The 20,809-nt window shown below is 65.0% G+C and overlaps 1 protein-coding gene and 2 long non-coding RNA genes across 3 annotated transcripts; 1 reads left to right on the top strand and 2 right to left on the bottom strand.

Moving 5' to 3' along the window:
• Positions 1-1,811: 1,811 nt before the first annotated feature.
• BTBD2 (BTB domain containing 2) lies at positions 1,812-18,907 on the bottom strand. Its single transcript, XM_077860649.1, has 9 exons — positions 18,484-18,907; positions 9,900-10,019; positions 6,594-6,750; positions 5,358-5,463; positions 5,082-5,279; positions 3,323-3,515; positions 3,158-3,245; positions 2,936-3,082; positions 1,812-2,789 (listed from the first exon to the last, which is right to left on the bottom strand). Exons 1-9 carry the CDS (start codon positions 18,894-18,896, stop codon positions 2,628-2,630), a joined length of 1,584 nt encoding a protein of 527 aa, XP_077716775.1. The 5' UTR covers positions 18,897-18,907; the 3' UTR covers positions 1,812-2,627.
• Positions 8,462-10,166, top strand: LOC144290945 (uncharacterized). The gene is made up of 3 exons (XR_013358419.1): positions 8,462-9,036; positions 9,305-9,536; positions 9,850-10,166. It is a non-coding gene; the product is annotated as an uncharacterized LOC144290945 (long non-coding RNA).
• Positions 11,183-15,178, bottom strand: LOC144290947 (uncharacterized). Its single transcript, XR_013358420.1, has 2 exons — positions 14,320-15,178; positions 11,183-14,126 (listed from the first exon to the last, which is right to left on the bottom strand). It is a non-coding gene; the product is annotated as an uncharacterized LOC144290947 (long non-coding RNA).
• Positions 18,908-20,809: the final 1,902 nt, after the last annotated feature.

The following is a 20,809-nucleotide window of genomic DNA, read 5'->3' as shown; positions in this document are numbered from 1 at the left end:
GGTTTGATGCAGGGAGCCCGATGCGGGACTCGATCCCAGGACCCCAAGGGTCACGCCCTGAGCCCTAGGCAGATGCTCAACCACTGAGCCACCCCAGCATCCCTGGATTTAGGTATTTCAAACCCATGCTACAGTGCACACGCTTAGGGCTATTCTTTCTTCCTGTCAAATAGAACCGCTCATGGCTGTGAGATGTCGTCCTTAACCTCCAGTGGCACTCACTGCTTTAAAGTCGCCTTTGGGGGATCCCTGGGTGGCTCAGCGGTTTAGCGCCTGCCTTTGGCCTGGGGCGTGATCCTGGAGCCCCGGGATCAAGTCCCACCTCGGGCTACCAGCATGGAGCCTGCTTCTCCTTCCGCCTCTGTCTCTGCCCCCCTCTCTCTCTCTATGTCCATCATAAATGAATAAATAAAATAAAAGTCATTTTTTAAATGAGTCATTTTTTTTAAAAAGTCATTTTTTAAAAATTCATTTTTTAAATGAATTAAAAAAATAAAGTCGCCTTTGCCGGATACAGACGCCGGCCCACCGACTTTCTCATAAGGGTAGTGTTTGTGTAGTGAAACTTACCATCTTTTATCTTCAGTTTTTCTGTTTCTTTGTAATTAAAATGAAACTCATAATTAGGAAGTAGTTTTGTTTTGGTTTTGTATCCAGTATGACAGTCTTTTAATTGGGGTGTTTAGATCTGTGTGTAACAGCTGACGTGGTGTTTTGTTCCTGTCTTGGTGTTTTTTAACTTCCATTATATTTATTTTCATTTTTGAAGGGCACAGAATTGTAGTGTGGTGTAGTTTTTTTTTTTTAAGAAATTTATTTATTTCGAGCGAGAAAGAGCGTGTACACTAACCAGTTAGGGGAGGGGCAGAGGGGGAGAGTCTCCAGCAGGCTCCACACTGAGTGGAGACCCCAACGCAGGACTCGATCTCATGACCCCAAGATCATGGCCAGAGCTGAAACCAGGATGCTTAACCAACTGAGCCATCCAGGTGCTCCTCTCCTGTTTTTCAGATTTTTTCCCATTTCTTAGCACTTTGAGCATATGTGAATTTTTATTTTTTAATTTCTAAAAATACTGTTTTAAAGGTTTTATTTATTCATAAGAGACACAGAGAGAGAGGCAGAGACACAGGCAGAGGGGGAAGCAGGCTCCATGCAGGGAGCCCGATGCGGGACTCGATCCTGGGTCTCCAGGATCATGGCCTGGGCTGAAGGCAGGCGCTAAACCCTGAGCCACCCAGGCTGCCCTAATTTCTAAAAATATTTTTAAATTTATCTCACTTTGGGTCATTGAGATTTTTAAATGTGCTGATTGATGTCTTTATTCATTTGGGTAGATTTTTAGCTGTCAGGCCCTGTTCTCTGCCTGTTGTCAGGAACTCCCTGACGCGCAGGGCGGAGCCAGGTGGGGGGCCTGGGTCAGGTTACCCTCGTTGCACAGGCACAGCCTAGGGAGCTCCTGTGTGCCAGGCGCGGTCCCAGGGCCAGAGGGCAGAGCCAGCAAGGTGTGGGTGCGGCGCGCTGCAGCAGAGCCTTCCCTGGGGGCCCCCCTTGCTGGACAGCAGGGGTGTGATGGGCAGACCAGAAGTTTGTGCAGAGGACAGGGCATGGGGAGAGCCCCCCAACGGCTCTGGGTGCCCCGAGGCTGGGACGTCTGTCAGGAGCCGGATTCTAGACCCAGGCGGAAGTCACAGGCCCTTCCTGGGCCCCCCAATCTTAAGGTGGGAGAAACAGCTGCAGAGCGAAGAGCCAGGTCTCAGCTGCCAGGGTCCTGCCCCATTGCCTCCGACAGGAAAAAGCACTCAGGGTGGTTATGTTTCTTTCCTTTATTTAAAAAAATCCTTTGAGGGTATGGTGTGAGGAGGGCACACCTTCCATGGCTTTGGGGAGGAGTTTCCAGGAGGATCACTGGGGTGGAAACACGGGTGGGGGGACGGGGGAGGGGCTGCGCCCTCCAGCACCTCTGGCCACAGTGCTCACTCAGAGGCCGGGTGGGGCAGGGCTGCAGTATGTACAGGGGGCAGGCGGGGACCTGGCCACCGTGGCTGACCCCCGGCACTGCCCGGCCGGGCAGACAGGGCCTGAGGTCCACGCCCGCGGCTCACGGGGCCCACCGGGTAGGCCTGGGCCTGGCACAAAGCCAGCCTGCGGGACCTCGGGGTTGGGGGGCTTCGGCCAGTGTGCCGGGGGCCAGGGTCAGCGTGGCCTCAGCGTCCCCACTGAATGGACCAGAACACGAGACCCCAAGCAAACGCACTAGGGGCGCCCCCACAGCCCGCCTACCAGGGAATGGGAATCCAGGGTGCATTGCCGTGTGCGGTGAGAGAACGTGACGCGGAATCGATCAATCCTGTGGCCAGGCGGGCGGCGGGCAGCACTGCCTCCCCAGGGGCCCCGCGGACCCTCAGCTCGGGCCGGGTCCAGGCCAGCCCTGCCCCCCGAGTCCTGAGGGACCGCCTCGCAGCCCCTGCCGGCTCCTCAGCAGGCGGCCAGGCTCGCCGCACGGAGCAGAGACCCTCTCCTGACGCCCGGGACCGCGGCGGGGAGCGCACACAGCATGGGGACCGCGGGGGCGCGGCGTGGGTGGGGGCGGCCTACTTGCATCAGGTGGCTTCAGGCCGGGTGGCCTAGGTGTAGAAGATGACCTCGGGGATCTGGCCGTCCTCCACGGACGTGCCGTTGTTGTTTCCGGCCGCGTAGCAGAACGTGAAGCACGTCTTGGCCCCCGTCGTGGGGGACTCGTGCGTCACCTTGCGCAGGCCCTTGGTGCCGTAGTGGGAGTCTGGGCCCTGGTGGGGGGTCCTGCGGTCAGGCACCAGGGCCCCAGCGGCGGCGAGCCGCACAGCCCCTCCCAGGGCCCCCCGCCCCCCGTGGCCCCAGGAGGCAGCAAAGCTGGCGTCGGCGGCCCGCTAGGCTCTGGGGTCGGGGTGGGCACCTTGAGCGTGGCGCAGGCCGTGTAGTTGACGTTGGGCAGCACCTCCACCGGCTCCTTGAACATGACGCGGAAGGTGCTGGCGGAGCCGTCACAGCTGAAGCCCGTGTCGTTCTGGCCCAGGACGGTGTTGCTGTCCGTGTGGATGATCTGTGGGGGGAGCAGGCGCTGCTCACCAGCCCCCGACCCCACGGAGGCCCGCGGGGGGGGCGGGGGGGCGCGCACCTGGATGTTCACTTGGTAGTCCGTGGGCCCATGGATGGAGCCGTAGAGCCCAAAGCCAACCACGAAGATGCGCTTGTTGACCGAGAACCTGGGCGGCGGACAGAGGGGGCGCTGAGCCGCGGCCGGCCCCGCGGCCCCACGGCCCCCACCGGCGCGCCGGCCCACCTGATGCGGTCGCTGGTGCCGCTGTAGCCCCAGCGGCTCTCCACCTGCTGGAAGCGGTTGATGCTGCACTCCTTCCCGCGGAGGCAGCAGCGCGGCCGGTCGATGAAGTCGACGCGCGGCTTGGGGTTGACGGTGAAGTGCAGGAAGAGGCTGACCACCTCGCGGTCCACGAGGATGCCCGACTGCGCGGGCCCTGCGGGCACAGGGGGCGGAGGTCGGCGCCGGCGGGGCGGCCGCGCACGCGGAGACGCGGGGTCCCCAGCAAGCGCCAGCCCGGCTCAGCACCGGCCGCCCCGCCCGGGCTCCCCGAGACGGGCCGGGGCCGAGGGGGTCCGGGGAGCGGGTCTGCAGGCTGGTGACAGCACCGCGCGCGGACACGGCGGCCGGGCCAGGGGCCAGCCCCACGGAGAGCAAGGAAGATACAACGTGGAACGCAGCGCGGTAACCATGGTTCTTTTTAATCTCTGCATCGGAAATGCAGGAGGAAAGTACACGGGAGCGCGGCCTCGGCGGAGTCTGCGAGCTTCTCTAGTGTCGTGTTTCCAGCGGGACATAGCAGCAGGGGCGCCTCTGAGACGGGCCGAGTGACGAGGGCCGAGGCCCCGTGGGCGCCCTCCGCGGAGCACAGGCCCAGAAGGCCCAGCCCGGCCCCGAGGACACACGCAGTGCCATTCCCGGGGACCTGGGCAGAGCAGGGGGACGCTGCGGCCTGGGGGCCTTACAGGACAGGCCCCACGCCAAGGGCGAGCGGACGGCACCTGTAGCGCTTGGGGCCCCGGGGGCTCGGCAGCCAGGTGGGCAGGCGGACCCCCGAGAGCGGTTTTGGGGTGCAAGCCAGGCTGGAGACGGGGGCCCCGCAGGGCTCCCAGGGGTGTTGGGATGGGACAGGGCAGCTCTGTCTCCGGCACCCTGGTGCCCTCGGGCCCTCTGAGCCGTATCTGGGGCCACCTCCTCACAACGCTGCTCCCGGCCCAGGACAGCGCCCCGCCCCCAACAACCAGGCCACCGAGGCCACCGAGGTCACCGCGTACAGCCGGGGCCTGGCCCACACACGGTCTCGCTAAGTGTTAGGTGCACGGGCGATCCCGGAACGGACGCAGCTCTGCCCCCACGCTGACGTGACGTGCGGAGGCCAGCTACGACGCCGGACCCGGAAGCCTGAGCTTCAGGTCAGAGGACTCGTCTGCAGGGTCAGTGCGTCCCACACGGCAGATCCTCGCGCTAAACAGCTAGTTACCGTCGTTGCTAAATCTGGCAACGCCGAGCAGGGAAGCGGGGCGCACGGAGACATGAGACCCTAGGTCTGCACCGGCCACCAGGCTGACACGGGGCCTCGTCCCGGACCCTCCGGCCCCGGGTGGGGGACGGCTCCACGTCAGGCACCGCTGCCAGCACTGCGTCCACACGGGGCAGGAAGCCCGGCCGGGCACCCCCTCGCCAGCCCCCTCCCACCCCTTGCAGGCCCGTCCCCAGGACGCGAACCCGAGATGGGGCCCTCAGTGGGCGCACACACAGGGACACTCGAGACGTGGAGGGGAGGAAACCCAGACGCCCATCGGGGGCGGCGGTGGGCTGTTCTGTGTTCACACCGACGGGCTGCCAGCCGTCCACGTGAGCGCGGCGGGCGCGTCCTCTGCAAACGGGCACACCTGTGTCCCGCAGCTGGCTCTGGCGGCCGCCGGAGCGCCGTGACCGAGTCACACCTGGGGCCCCCGGGGGCCGTGCTCCTGCCGAGCGGCCCCCGCCCCCTGACCGTTACCTGCGGCAAACTCCTCGATGGTCATGAGCGGGAAGCGGATGAGGGCGAGCGCCTTGCCCAGCACCTTGCGCTTGTTCTCGGGCGTCACGGGCAGCTGCTGCCGCTGGCACTCGGCCTCGGACCAGCGCACGACGGCGCTGAACAGGCGCACCTCGCGAATGCCCAGGGTGTCCCGCTCCAGCACGGCCACCAGCGTGTCTGCGGGAGGGGACACCTCAGCGCCCCGCGCGCCCTCGGCGGGCGCCACCCCCCACCCAGCCTGCCCCGGGGCCTCACCCAGGTCGATGTCCGTGAAGCCCTCGGCAGTGATGGCGTCGGCGGTGTTCTTGTCGATGTTTTCCAGGCACAGGCTGGCCAGCTGCGGTTCGTCGAAGAGTCGTGCCTGGCGAGGGGGAGCACGTCAACACGCTGCCCGGGCGGGGGCCCCAGACGCCCTCTGGCTCAAACCTGCCATGGAGTTCAAGTCCCGCGGGGGCCACGGTGCCCAGACTGAGCAGCCCCGGGACCGGCCGAGGCCGACAGGACAGGCCCCAGGGGGCAGGAAGCCCGGGGACAGGACGCAGTGCAGCCCTGACCGCCGGAGACGGCTCCATCGGGAACCTGCGCACAGGATGGGGGGCGGGCGGGGCGGCGGGGAAGATTCCAGCTCCTGCCCAGCACAACCCTACGGCCGCTCACGTCCACCCCCGGCCTGGCTGCCGGGGCAGCTCCGGGCCTCCCGACAGGCCTGGCTCAGCGCCGCAGAGCAACCTGGACGACCGGACGACCCACGCGTCTGGAGACAGTGCGGGGGCCGCCCCAGGACAGCCCCCCTGCCCCGGCGGGCCTGTCCCCTGCCCGCCTGTGCCCCCGAGGCCTCGCCAACCCCACCCCAACCCCCGGCGCCACGGGGCCTGAAAGCGACCTCAAAGGAACCGAATGATGAAATGAGAAAACCCTTTCTCCCACCCGGGACCCTGAAGAGGGGCCTCCAAACGCCTGCGGGAAACCAGGCGCCTGCTGGAAGGCCCGGGTCAGCGCGCCGCGGGGGCAGGCGCTCGGCTGCAGAATCTAAGGGATGTTAAACGGAGACCCACTCCCCGAACCCCCCACCCCCCTCGGGGGCCTCGCTGGCTCCCGTCCCCGCCCCCCACATCTTGCACGGTCCCAGCATCCTCACCTGCCCCTCTTGCCTCTGGTCTCTGGGTCCCTCCTCGCCCCCCCCCCCTCCCCGCACCTGCGTTCTCACAGCATCGCGCCCTGAAGCGCCCGCACACCCGCTTCCTCCGCTTCCTCACGTAGCCCTGCGCACCGCATCCCTACCTGCCCCCTCCGCCCCCCCCCCCGCGCCCCCTCATCCCCCCCTCGCCGGAGCCCACGCACCTGTGTCCTTGCCCTGCACACGCGCATCCTCACCCGGCCTCGCGTCCCCCACCCCCGTGCACCCGCGCCCCACAACCTCCCGAACTCCTGCCTCCCCCCGCCCCGCGCACCCCTAATCCCCCCAGGACCCCCACCCCCCCCCCCCCGCACCTGCGTGAGCAGCATGAACGCGTTGTCAGCCCGGAGGTTCTTCTTCAGGAACTCCACGCAGTGGGCCTCGAGCGCGGGCACCGCGTACTTCTTGGCGGTGTACAGCGTGGTCATGACGGTCTCGGGTCCGATCTGAACCTCATCCGAGTAGAGAAACCTAAGGGGACAGGACACTAGGACCAGTGGACGCAGCTGGCAGGCGCCGCTCCAGCCCCCGCCCCCCGGCCCAGCCGGAGCCTTCCAGAACCGGCACCTGTCGCTGTGCCCCGCAGATAGGACCTGGCAAAGACCCTTATCTGCCAGACCAGCCGGCGGCGACCCCACCCACCGGCCACCAGGACACGGGTCTATCCAGCAGGCCCGCTTCCTTCCCGGCGGGACGCCCCCAGGCCAGGACCCCAGTGCCCAAGGCCACCGGCCCCTCTGGAGGCCTCTGCCCTGGGATCCCCAGAGCTCTCCGCACCCCTGGGCCTGGACGTCACAGGACCAGAAACGCCAGCCTGAGTCAGGTCCTGGACACATGACCAGCGCCACCTCCGGACTTGAAGCAGGACAGTGGGGTAAATTTTTTAAAAACAAGGCGGTGGAGGAATCAGCTCCCTCGTACGAAGCCAGCGGGAATGCAGAATGAAGGAGCCGCAGGAGCAAAGCCTGGAAGGGTGTGCCCATGTCCGGGGTCCCCCGTCCCCCGGAGAATGTGCCAGAAGCCAAACACAGCCCCACACGTCAGCAGCTATAATCCTGTAGGGTCAGGGAGACCCCAGACCCGAGGTGACCGGGGAGGCTGCTCAAAACCCCACAGCGCCCAGGCCCCAACCCCGAGGTCAGCAGTGCAGCAGGGACACCTGTGACCAGGACGGCCAGCACGGGCGCCAGGACGGAGCCCCTCACACACCAGCTGGGACAGCATCGACCCTGGGGGGGCAGCTCAGCAGTAGGGACCCGAACCCCGGGGAGCCAGAGGGAGGCTGTGGCCGGAGACCGGCAGCCCGCCGCAGTTCAGTGGAAGCCAGGGTTTCGGCAAATTGTAACCTGTCACCTGTCTGTGTTTTTTAATGAACATCTCTTTTATTTATTTTTAAAATGGCAATAAAATACACACGACATGGGGGCGTCTGGCTGGCTCAGTCAGAAGAGCATGCAGCGTGTCATCTCGGGGTCACGAGTGCAAGCCCCACATCGGGGACACAAATCACTTAAATAAAACCTTAAAAAAATGTACACAGCGTGAATTATACCACCGTAGCCCCCTGTAGGGGCACAGCTCAGGGCACGAAGCACACTCACCCCACCCTGCACCCACCCCCACCACCGTCTCCAGAACCTTCCATCTCCCCACACGGAGACCCCGTCCCCAGGAAGCACTGACTCCCCGGCTCCCACCACCACCTCCTGTCTCTGTGGACGGGCCTCCTCCTGGGGACCTCCTGGGAGTGGGGTCCTGCGGGAGGCGTCCTTCTGGGTCTGGGTCCCCCTCCCTGAGCCCAGGTGTCCTTGAGGTCCGTCCGTGTTAACATTCTAACGTGTGGACGGACACGTGGTGCTTAGCCTTCATCTGTGCATGGACACTTGAATTGTGTCCCCGTGTGGATCATGCTACTGTGCACACAGGTGTGCAAGCCCCTGCTTTTAGGACTCTCCTAGAGCTGCAGGAGTGGGGACACCTGGGTGGCTCAGTGGTTAAGCATCTGCCTTGGCCTCAGGATGTGACCCCGGGGTCCTGGGATTGAGTCCCGCCTCGGAGATTTCATGTATTTATTCCTGAGAGACACAGAGAGAGGCAGAGACACAGGCAGAGGGAGAAGCAGGTCCCTGCGAGGAGCCGGATGTGGGACTGGATCCCGGGACCCCGGGGTCACGCCCTGGGCCGAAGGCAGATGCTCAATTGCTGAGCCCCCCAGGTGTCCCAATAAAATCTTAAAAAAAAAAAAAAAATATATATATCCAGGAGTGGAATTGCTGGGTCCCACATAACCTACGTGCAAGCCCCCTGAGGGCCCTCGACTCTTCCGCAGAGGCGGCCCGTCTCACGTCCCCCCGGCCGCGTGCACAAGGGCCCCAACCCCCACCCCTCACTGATCCTCGTTCTCTTCCTTTTGTTTTTCATCACAGATGCCCTGGTGGGTACGAAGTGATAGCTCATCATGGTTTTGTCACCTGTTTTGTAAATAAAGTTTTATTGGCACATGGCCTCCCCCACCGTTTACAAATCCTCGTGGCTGCTTTCACGATGGCAGCGGCAGGGTGAGTGGTGGAGACGGAGTCACGTGCCCCAGGTGTAGGCAACCTGAGGAGCTACGGGACGACAAACCCATGAGACTGTTCCCCAAACTGCTGTCATCAGGGAGATGGGAGTGGCACACAGGACTGACCACACCAGACAGCGTCAAGGATTAAGGGGCATCCACAGATGGAACCAACCAGAATACAATGCTGCCCATCAGTGAGCCGTGACGGCGGGAGGGAGGAGGGCACAGGGCAGAGGGCGGCCGCCCCAGACGCACAGGCAGGCCTCCCGCGTGGGCATGGCGGATGGGGCCAGCTCCCCTTTATCCTTTATTTTTTCCTTCCTTCCTTCCTTCCTCTCCCTCTGCGAGCCTACGTCATCTTTATAATCATAAGAGAAAAAAACTCTGCGTTTCAAAAGATGTTTTACCTGCGTGGGGCAGACTGTCAGTCCCCACGCCCTTTACACTCGGCATTTCTGGAAGCTGGAGCCCGCGCCCCGCGGAGTGGGGACAGCCCCTGGGGACAGCCAGGCCCCCGCCCGCTGCTCTTCCACTAACCCCGGGAGGGAATGCTGCTGAGGCTCAAGAAGGAAAACCTGGAGGTGGAGGTGACCTCACTTCTTCCAAAGCCCCTGCTGACGACAGGGTGAGAACGGGGACTCGCCTGCGCTCCCAACGCTCTTGGAGGGACCAGACACAGGAGGCCCCACGGGGTGTGAGTCCACGGGTGTGACCCGTCCAGGATGGGGAGGGGCGCCGGGGGGCCGGGGGCTGGGGGGTGACGGGAGGTGGCGGTAGCAGGCGCAGAGAGACGCCAACCCTGGGGACGCAGTGCAGACCAGCGCGGAGCACACCGCCAAAGGGCGAACCGTACGCGTGTGCAGCACACGTCGAGATACACACACGTGACGGTGGGGCGGGGCCTCCAGGGCACCCCCCACCGCTGCACAGGCGGCTCTGGAGATCCCAGGGGCCGGGGCTCGGGCCTGTCCCTGGGGGTCTCCTTACCTCCGGCTACTTTCTGACAGCGACAGGCTGCCCCGCCCCACCCCACGGTGAAAGATCTAGAAAGTCTTACTTGAGCAGCGCCAGGAAGGCGGCCGGCTCCACGTCGGGCAGCTCGATCTCCGTGGACGTGGTGGCCATTCCCCCGTTGAACATGGCGTCGAACACGGCACTGCCCACGGCCAGCACGAACCTGGCGTCAGAGAGGAGCCTGGTGACCCTCCGCGCCCGCCGGTTCCCGGCCCCGAGTCTGGGGCGCCGGGCCCAGCACAGAGCACACACCGGCCGCGAGCACTGCTGGCAGATGCTTCCAGAAGGAAGGTGGCGAGGGGCGGGCGGACACGTGCAATCCCCACCCCACGCCCCCCCCCCCCCCGTGCCCCCGCAGCGCCCATCCCGCCTTCGCCCAGGGGGCAGACCCGGTCAAGGGCACGGCCTGGGGGGGGTCGGGGAAGGCTTGGCAGGGCCCCGGGCGGGCGGGGGCCCAGGGAAGGGCAGGAGCCCAGGGCAGCGTTACGAGGTGGTGGCCGTGAGGTGACCACGTGGGCCCCACCGGCCATGTCCTCTCCACTCGAGGACGGGTGCCCCGTGGGTGAGGACAAGCCGTGAGGCACCCCGCTGGACCCCTGCCTGGGGCTGGGGGGTCGGGGGCCTCCTGACCCAGCCCAGGCTGGCGCTGCCCCCCCACCTCGGACGCCCACGAGGGCCGGACCCAGGTCCACGGGCCCCGCATCACACCCGCCCGGGGTCCCCACCCCGACACACGCAGGGCTCGGAGCAGCCTGCCCGAGGCTCCCGCGACCCCGGCTGGAGGCCTCCGCCCTGCCCCAGCCCCCACCATCTCCTCCCCCCCAGGCGCATCTCCCAGCCCCGAGGGGGCCGCAGGGCGCGCAGGGCTTGACCGGGCCGAGGACCAGACCCGAGACCAGACCCGAGACGGCCCGATGGGAACCGAGGACACCGGGGCGAACGGCCTCCCCCAAAGTCACGTCCACCGGAAAGCCGCAGGAGGGCCTCACCTGGAAACAGTCTCTGTCCGTGTGACTGGTTCCCGTCCTACGGGGGCCGACCCCATGCCCGCGTGCTCGTGAGAGGGGCCTCGGGACACAGGCGCAGACACCAGGGGATGAGCCCACCGCCCGGGGACACGCAGGTCCCAGGAGTGAGGCCAGCAAGGGCCCCCCCGGAGCCCGGGAGGCAGTGTCACCTGCGACCCGGGGCCTCCTTGCTCTCCACCCTGGCCTCCTCCTCCCTCCTACCCCCCCCACCCGGCACTCACTGGGGCGGCCCAGCCCCTCTGCCCTCCCACAGGCCATCCATCCCGCCATCCATCCTAAATAGGTGCCTTCCTGTTCCTTTCTTTCCAGATTTAAACAAGCACCTTGATCGCCTGCAGGAGAGGCCGCTGCCCGCACCTGGGGGGGTGCACCCCCCGCCTGACGCTGTCCCAGGGCCCTGGACAGGCCACCGCACGGGCCGCAGGTCGGCCCCATACACTACCTCCCCGCCCCCTGGCCCTCTGCTCACCCCTGCCTCAGCCCCCAGGGTCACGGTCCCTCCTCCCAGGTGCAGGTGCCCCAGGGAGACGCCAGCTCAGCCTGCCAACGGCGGCCCAGAAGACACCCAGAGACCATGACAAGGTGACACAGATGCAGAGACAGCAGGACCCTGGTGTGGCCGCGGCTCCTCTGATGGCCACACACCAGCCCCGCGTGACTCAGAGGTTTCACACCCAGGGCACGTCTGTGTTCGGAGCTGGTGTCCCCGTGGCCAAAAGAGGCAGCACCGGGTGTCCATCCATGGGAGCAGAGCGGTCCGTCCACACCCGGAATGTGACCCAGCCCCGGGGAGGAAGGGACCCCGAAACCTGCCCCACGTGGACGGACCCCGAGGACACCGGGCTCAGGGAGGGGACCCAGACCAGAAGGACGCCTCCCGCAGGACCCCACTCCCAGAAGTTCCCCAGAGGAGGCCCGTCCACAGAGACAGGAGGTGGCGGGAGCCAGGGGCGGGGGCTCCGTGTGGGGAGATGGAAGGTTCTGCGCGGTGGGGTGAGCGCGCTCCGTGCCCCGGGCTGTGCGCTCAGAGACGGTTACGGCGGTGAATCTCATGTCACGAATATTTCACCCGGATTTAAAAACTTGAAATAAGAGCAGAGCAATGACGAGCCACCTGAACGAGGCGGGGAGAGGGAGCCCCGAGGGGCGGCGGCCGGGCCGGTCTGTGTGCCTGGGGGCCAGGGAAGCCCCGCGCCCTCGACCACAGCAACGCGCCGGGGAGGCCGAGGCCCGGGGCAGGACCGCAGGGCAGGACCGCGCTGTAGGACGCGGCGCCAAGGCCGAGCGCTCCCCGCGGCCACATCTGGGGCGCCCACATCCGGGGCGCCGCGCAGTAAGACAGATGGTGAGGCAGAGCCCGGAGGCCGTGAGGATGGACCAGCACGTCATTAGCGAGTGGGGACAAGGGAGAAGGGACGGCGCCTCCCTCTAGAATTCGGCGACCAGACGCGGAGGCAGTGACAACACGAAAGCCACCGTGACCGGGACTGTCCTCCCCCAGCTGAGCCCTGGGGAGGGTCACAGGCGAGCCCAACAGGCCCGAGGGCGGGACGAGGCGGTCGGAGGGCGCCAGCACCAGGGACGGTCACAGCCCGGCAGCGGTCACAGCCCGGCAGCCGTGTCCCCAGACGCCCGAGGCAGACGGAGGGGGGGCTCCCGGCCCAGGGGCCGTACAACGCGGGGCAGGCCCAACCCACGGGCAGAAGGAAGCCGCGAGCCAGGGCCCGGGGGCACGGGGAGCCCACAGACGTGAAGGGTTTGCAAGGCGGTCTTCCGTGGCGAAGACACACGGCTCGGACGCCCGGATGGCATCCTCGGGGCCGCGGGCGCCAACGCGCCACACGGAGAGGCGGGGACACACAGCAGCACAGGACGGCGGGCCCCGGGAACCTCTCCCCAAAGGGAAGCCCCCAGTTCAGAAGTCACAGCGACCTGGGCAGACTCGCCCCGGAGACGGGAGGGCGGAGCAGCCCGGCGGGGAGCCTGCCTGGGATCGTCCCCCCCACGGAGGGAGCTAAATTAAAACATGAAGGAAAAGGAGCCGGGCTTGGCCGGCCCTTGAGCGGCGCGGGCTTCAGGGCGCGGGTGCTCCTCCGCGAGGGCAGCACCGGCCCGCTCGTCCTGACGATGCCCTCCGTTCCACGGACGCAGCACACGATCCGGGACGTAGAAGGACCCGTGTTAATCCACGGTCCACGTTGCCCCAGGCTCCCCGTCCACCCCAGGCGGCCGGCGGGTGAGCTCCGAGGCCTGGAACGTGACACCCGGACTTCTGGCTGCGGGAGAGGTGCCTCCACCCACCCGCGTCGCTCAAGGGCCGAACGTACGGATACGCACACCGCGTGGATGCATCTCCAAAGCCATAAAGAAGCCAGACCGAAGATGACCGCACTCTGATTACGTGAAATTCCTAAAGTCAGCAGAACTGGAGAACGGACGGCGGGTCGGGCCGGCGGCGAGCACGCAGGAGGCGAGCTCTGGGGGCGCGGCCACACTCACACTGCCCTGGCCGCCTTCTGCGTGGACACGGTCAGGCCAACAGGCCACTCTGCAGAAAGGGCCTGGCGGCTCCCTGCACCCCGCCCCACGGACACTGAGCCAGCAGGGAGCACACCAGCACCCGGGCCACACCTGTCTGGGAAAGCACAGGGGCTCCTGCCCCCCCGGGGAGGAGGGGGAGCCCGGGAGGCAGAAACGGGAGGGAGGAAGGGGAACCAGCTGCACGGGACCTGGTTTCCCAATGCTGAAATTCTAGGGCTGCGCCGTCCAACGTGGTTGCTCCTGGACACGCAGGCCATTTAAATCCAAATTAAGGGATCCCTGAGTGGCGCAGCGGTTTGGCGCCTGCCTTTGGCCCAGGGCGCGATCCTGGAGTCCTGGGATCGAGTCCCGCATCGGGCTCCCAGCATGGAGCCTGCTTCTCCCTCTGCCTGGGTCTCTGCCTCTCTCTCCCTCTCTGTGTGACTATCATAAATAAATAAAATTTTTAAAAAATTAAAAAATAAATCCAACTTAAGATTAAATTAGGTTAGGGGAGTGGACGCCCAGGGGGCTCCGCGGTGGAGAGCCTGCCTTCAGCCCAGGGCGTGACCCCGGGTCCTGGGATCGGGTCCCGGGATCGAGTCCGGCGTCAGGCTCCCCGTGTGGAGCCTGCTTCTCCCTCTGCCTGTGTCTCCGCCTCTCTCTGGGTCTCTCATGAATAAATAAATAATATCTTTCAAAATTAATTAATTTTGGGATCCCTGGGTGGCGCAGCGGTTTGGCGCCTGCCTTTGGCCCAGGGCGCGATCCTGGAGACCCAGGATCGAATCCCACGTCGGGCTCCCGGTGCATGGAGCCTGCTTCTCCCTCTGCCTGTGTCTCTGCCTCTCTCTCTCTCTATCATAAAAAAATAATAAAAAAATTAAAAAAAAAAATTAATTAATTTAAAAGTACAACTCCTCAGTTGTGACAGCTATATTTTAAGTCGCCACGTGCAGCTAGCACAGGATGGCGTAAACCTAGAACCTTCCTAGGATCATAGAAAAGTCTACCGGACGGCGCCAGACCACAGAACCCACTGAACGGCCGTGAACACGAACAAGGGTTCACACAGAAATCGTTCACATGAGACAGACGTAAACAGGTCGGAACCACTCAGCTTCCCCGCAAGAACCTGGAAATACGATGAACGTCATTCACAAAAAGGAAAAAAATGAAGTGAGCAAAACTCAGCTATAAACGTGCAAAACCATCCTAGGAACACGAGAAAATGCCCTGAACAAACGGAGAGCGCTCCCACTCCCACCCCACACCCCGCTCTCCCCAGCCTGGTACCCCGGGCCCATCGCCCCAGGAAATTCCTTCAGCACTTGACACGCTGACTCCCCAGGCCACGGGCCCCGCCTGCCTGGGGGCCGGACGACCGCCGGACACTGTTTCTGCAAATAAAGGTTTATTTGCACACGCGGCCGTGCTGGGTCCCTGCCGTGCGCACGGCCCCTGCGGCCCACTGGGCACCACGAAGTAAGCGGCCGGAGGCTGTGTGCGCCGTCCGGGCGGCCGGCGTGTGTGGCGCAGGTGGGGCGGGGGCGACGATGCCCGTGGGCGACCGGGACCAGCCCGAAGTCGGGACAAAGCACAACTGGGGACGGGCCTCAGCGGTCCTGACAACACCGGAGCAGGCTCCGATCCTGCGGGAGCAATCAGTGAAACGAGACCCGGGTGGAGCGGCCCGCGAGTGAACCGGCCGTGGGCGGCTCCGGCCCTGGGACCCCTCACCCAGGAGTGCTGCCTCCGAGGACGGCCTGAGCGCCCCCGGGTGCACGCCGCAGCCGGGTCAGGCCGAGAGTTCCTCCCGGGGCACCGGCCGCACGCAGGGCCTCCTCCCGGCCCTGCGCACCATGACGGGGACTCAGAGCCAAAGGGGGGACCAAGTACAGGGCGGAGGCCAAGCACAGCCTCTGGGAGGGCCCAGCGCCCTGTCTCCCCACCAGCCTGCACCCAGCACCCGAGCCACTGTGAGCCCGGCCATGCCCACCCAACCCTGGCCCTGGGCCCCCACGGGAGGGCCTGCCCTGCAGTTCGCTCTGCCTTCTGGGGTCAGCCTCAGCGGGGGTGCCCATGTCACCTCCCTCCACCCCGGGACGCCACCTGGGGTCCCACGTGACATCCGATCACCTCCTCAGGTGCCTCTAGCGTGAGTCACCTTTCCCGGCTTCTTGTGACCTTGACAGCCACCTGGCCAGGTGTCCTGCTGCAAGTCCCCGATGTGGGTTTGTCGGGTGCTCTTCGGTCTGGGTATTTCGGTTTCCCGGGACGGCTGAGCGGCCCGAGACAACAGCATTTCACCCCCTCCCAGTCCCGGAGCACAAGTCCCAGATGGACGTGGGCAGGGCCCCCCCGAGGGTCCTCCCTGCCCCTTCCAGCTCCGGGCCCGGGGCTCCTGGCGAGCGGCCACGGCACCCCAGTGTCTGCCCCATGCTCACCACGGGGCTTCTCCCCTGTGCCTCTTAGGAGGACACGTGTCACTGGGTTTAGAGCCCACCGGATAACCCAGATGAGCTCGTCTCCAGACCCTTCCCGTAATCACCTCTGCAAGATCCTTTCTCCAAATCAGGTCATGCTCATGGTTTCAGGGATGCGGACAGGGACACACGTCTGTGGGGCCACCAGTGAATCCTGAACCCACTACCCTGGGGTTATGGGTTGGGGCAAGAACACACGGAGGCCAGGTGCCCTGAGGTCCCGTCCCACCAGGGGCCCCTGAACCCACCTGACATGACACTCAGGTTGACCTCGAGCCCCGGCTAAGGGGTACGTCCGCCTTCCCCACCATCGCGTTACTGTCTGCCGCTTCCCGCTCACTTCTCTACCAGCAAGTCCCCAGATCCAGCCCTGAGGAGCGGGGGGGAGGGGGGGTCCGGGCGGAGAGCACCCCTGCACCAGCGGGGCTCCGAGCCCCTGTCCCCCCGCCGGATGCAGCCACTGCTGCTCCCACCACGGCCTCCGGGCCGCTAATGTCAGCCCTGGAGCGGGTGCCCCCCTGTATTCAAGCTCACCCCGGCCCAGCTGATAACCACTGGCTGGGTCACCAAGTCCGAGGTCCTGGGGTGGAGGCATCTGAGTGGTCAGCCCTGGCTCACAGGCAGGGAAACTGAGGCACGGGAAGCCCAGGGTCACTGCCTCATCCCCGCAGGTAACATTTCACCACTGGGTACAAAATAACAACCCAAAGGCTGAAAACAAAAAGAACTAGAACCTTCTGTCAGTCGAGGCTGGAGTGCGGCATCATGCCGGGGCAACGGGACAGGAGCGGGCCGTCCACCGGACCTGGACCCGCTGACGTCACGCACACGTGGGCAGCGAGGGCCCGGGGGACAATCGGCGCTGCAGGGACCCGCAAGGCACTCCCGGGGAGCCAGGCTTGGGCACGGAGCCGCGGGGACCTGAGAAGCACGGGTCCGCGGGTGGGCCAGTCTGCAGGCGAATGTCAGGTGGAGCCCCCACCCCGCGCCCAGGGGAGCCTCATCCCAGACCCCACCTGCGGGGAGGCTCGTCTGGATCATTCCTAAGCCCCACCCCTGTCCCACCGCTGGGTCCCGCCTGCCACAGACCTGGACACAGGGCCGAGGCCTGCTCGTGGCCAGGGGTCTCCGCCCTCCAGGTGTCCTTGCCACTGCCGGCCACCCCAGGATGCTGGAGCCTGGGTCGGGGGCCGCTGCCACCGCCCCCCTCAGGGGACCCTGAACCCCCCCTGCTGCTGCTCCTACCGCCCCCCAGGCACCTGCGGGCTCCACCTGCGGCCGCTCTCCCCTTCAGGGTGGACGCTGTCCCTCTGGCGCTCGTGCCCCTGGCTCCTGCGGGCCCAGCTCCTCCGGTCTCCAGCCCCTGCCCCCCACCCTGCTCTGGGTATGGATCCCCATCATCCCCTGCTGGGGCCTGTATCCCCCTCCTGCTCCCAGAAAATCTCACCAAATATGCCCGCTGACCTCATGGGCAGAGTGCTCGCTCCCAGCCACTCCACACCCGCCCCCCCTTTCCCTGGGGTCCCCACATCCACCTCCCTCATCCTACTTCACCAATAGGCACACAGTCGAGTACATGTCCTGAGGTTACAGGCGCGGGGGCGGGGGGGGGGGTGGGGAGGCTCGCTCCCCTGAAGAAGGAACCCTGAGGTCCCCTCTCCAGCTCCCTGTGGGGTTTCCGGCTGCGCCCACCGCCCACCGTTTCCGGCTCCATCCCCCAGGGGCTCGGGTCACAGGCACCGGAGCTCATGCTCATGCAGCCTCGCCGGACGCATCTCATGTTTCCATGTGTCCCCTCAAGACTGGTGGAGAAGGGGAACAGCCTTTAAGGCCAGACTGGGGCTGAGCAGTATTTAGGAGCCGGGCGGGCATGAGGGAGGAAGTGGGGGGTGAGGCGGCACACGGACCAGCCCCCCTACTGCAGGCCTGGGTGCGCGTGAGGCCCGTGTGGGCATCGCGGGAGGGCGAGGAGGGCGAGCGTGCACGGACACACACACAGGGGAGGGAGGGGCCGCGGGAGGTCCTGGGGACCCAGCCACAGGCCTGGAACCTTCTGCGGACAGGAATCTAGATCCAGTTACACATAAATAACCAAGAAAAAGCCAGAAAGAAAAACCTCAAACGGCGCAGGTGAAATAAAGGCCACATGTCGGGAGGGCAGGGAGGCTGTGGACCTCCAGGCCAGGGGCAGCCCCAGGCCCTCCCCGTGCAGCCCCGGCAGCCGGCCCCACCCCCAGCTCCCTGGAGGGCAGCGGGGAGGACAGTGGGGGACACCGAGTGACCAGGTCTGACAGCAGCCCCCCCCCCCCCCCGCGGCCTGGGGACGGGGCCTGGGCCAGCCGGAGAGGCCCCGGGGCTGGGGGTCAGGGCTCGGGCACTGAGCGTCACCCCGCGGAGGAGAGGATGGACCCCCGGTGCGGGTCACGGGGCAGCGGGTGGGTGGCGGTGCCGGAGAGCATGGGCTGGGCGGCGGGCGGGGCGTCGCCAGTCGGGGGCCTGCGGGGGGCCCGGGGGTCAGCGGGCGGGGGCGGGGGCGGGGGCCCGCGGGGCGGGGCGGGGCGGGGCGGGGCCGGGCCGGGCGGCGGGGGCCCACCTGTGCGCCGGGATGCGCTGCGCGCCGAGCCCCTTGCCCACCAGGAAGTGCACGTCGCAGAGCACCTCGTTGTTGAAGAGGAAGGCGAAGCGCTCCTTCAGCGTGGGCTTGGTGGCCTGCCAGTTGTAGACGGGCTCGCGCAGCAGCGCCGCCGCCCCCGGCTCCTCGGCCGCCCGCTCCCCGCCCGCCGCGGCCTGCGCGCCCGGCCCCGACCCCGGCCCCGGCCCCGGCCCCGGCCCCGGCCCCGGCACAGGCGCGGGGGGCGGCCCGGGGGCGGCGGGGGCCGGGGCGGCGGCGGCGGCCGCGTTGCCGGGGGCCGCGGCGGCGTTGGCGCTGGGCCCCGGGCCGCCCCCCGCGCCCGGGCCGACCCCCGGCGGGCACGACGCGCGCCCGCCGCTCCCACCCGCCGCCATCTTGTCGGTGCGGCGGCCGCGGGGCGGGGCGATGGGCGGGGCGATGGGCGGGGCGATGGGCGGGGCGATGGGCGGGGCCAGGGGAGCGGATGGGGCGGGGCCAACTACGCGGGGGCGGGGCCAGGGGCGCGGGGGCCGGGGAGGAGCGGAGCAAGCGAGCCCTAGGGCCGGAGTGCCGGGTGCCCCAGCAGGGGCCTCGGGAGGCGGGGGAGCAGAAACCCGGGGCGGGGGGAGGGCGGCAGCCAGGCGGAGGGGTTCCTGGAGGAGGGGCTGCGACCCGACCCGGAGTCAGGAAGAGCGTCTTGGGGTCTGGAGCCACAGGCCGGCGACCCCTGTGTAGACAGGTCATCCCCGCAGGTGGGCTGAGGCTCTCCGGGTCCCTTACCTGCACACAGGACTCCAGGACATGCTCCCACAACATCTGCGACGACTTAGCACCTGATAAGTGTCTGGGAGACACACACACACACACACACACACACACACACCCGCGGGCTCAGGCCTGCTCACTCCCACGGAGAAGGGATTTTTGTTGGGGGCAGGGGTGCACGGCCCAATGACACCCAGGGCAACCCCAGGCGAGGCATCCCACCTCGGTGTCCAGTCTCGATCCAAACCCCCTGATCAGCTCTTCACCCCCAAAGCAGACCTGGAATGGGCCCCCCTGTTGTGGATCCCACCTGCAGCCAGCGTCACTGGGCGCCGTCCAAGGGCTCATCCAGGGCCCGGCACTTGACTTCAGGCTCTGCTGTCACAATCTTGACATGGGTAATAATTTTGGAACAAAGGGCTCCACGGTTTAATTTTGCACTGTCCCTCACTTCTCATGACAACCCCAAGTCTCTCTCTCTCTGTGTCTCTCATTTTTTTTTAAGAATTCTTTAAAATTTACTTATTTATGAGAGATACAGAGAGAGAGAGGGGGGCAGAGACAGGCAGAGGGAGAAGCAGGCTCAATGCAGGGAGCCATACTCAGGACCCGATCCCAGGTCTCCAGGATCACACCCTGGGCTGCAGGCGGCGCTAAACCACTGCACCCCCGAGGCTGCCCTCTCTGTGTCTCTCATTAATAAATAAATAAATAAATCTTTTAAAAGTAATGTACGAAAAATAAAGGAGGAAATCTTGGAAATACCAGAAAAATGCAAAAAAGAATATGACAATCACCTGTGGTCTAACTCTCCGAAAATAACTAGTGTTAATGCTTTAGTGTATTTCTTTATTGGCCTTTTGTTCCTCATTTGTTTTTTACAAACAGTAGATTTTTTTTTAATATTTTATTTATTTATTCATGAGAGACACAGAGAGAGGCAGAGACACAGGCAGAGGGAGAAGAAGGCTCTTTGCAGGGAGCCCAATGCAGGGCTCGATCCCGGGACCCCAGGGTTACTCCCTGGGCTGAAGGCAGGTGCTAAACCAGTGAGGCACCCGGGGACTCCCATAGAATCTTTTTATATAGTTGGGATCACCCTGAATCTATCTCATGGGATAAGAAGATCCCAGACTTTTTATGTGGGGATGCTAAAAACTGGTTCATCTGAATGAATCAGGCCTGGATACAGTATAAACTTTGTTCTTGCCTTTTATTTTATTTTATTTTGTTCTTGCCTTTTAAAGATAATTTTGGATTCATGGCATTCAGACTCAGGTAGTTTTAATTAGTTATAATCATTATTGATGAAGGATACCTCTGTGCGGGCTCCCGTGTGGCCTTCACCATCCCCCAGGACGTGGAGAAGCACCCCTGCCTCCTCACAATGACGGTCCACGCCCGCAGTGCGCCCTCCTGGCCTCAAGATGCAAAACCAACTATTCTCCAGAGAGCCCACGTTCCCTGGGGCAGAGAGGAGCATCCGTGACTGTGGATACTGGGTACTGGGGACACCTCTTCAGTTCCTGTGCACTGATATTTG

Source organism: Canis aureus, chromosome 19 (assembly GCF_053574225.1).
Source record: "Canis aureus isolate CA01 chromosome 19, VMU_Caureus_v.1.0, whole genome shotgun sequence".
Classification (NCBI taxonomy): Eukaryota; Metazoa; Chordata; class Mammalia; order Carnivora; family Canidae; genus Canis; species Canis aureus.
This window is presented reverse-complemented; position numbering and strand designations above follow the sequence as displayed.

Bases quoted from the DNA above. Each gene is read 5' to 3' on its own strand.
- BTBD2 (XM_077860649.1), bottom strand. From the start codon at position 18,896: ATGGCGGCGGGTGGGAGCGGCGGGCGCGCGTCGTGCCCGCCGGGGGTC. The intron at 10,020-18,483 runs GTGGGCCCCCGC...CTCTGACGCCAG, and splicing joins CAGCGCATCCCGGCGCACAG to GTTCGTGCTGGCCGTGGGCA. The intron at 6,751-9,899 runs GTAAGACTTTCT...CTGTCCCCTTAG, and splicing joins GCCTTCCTGGCGCTGCTCAA to GTTTCTCTACTCGGATGAGG.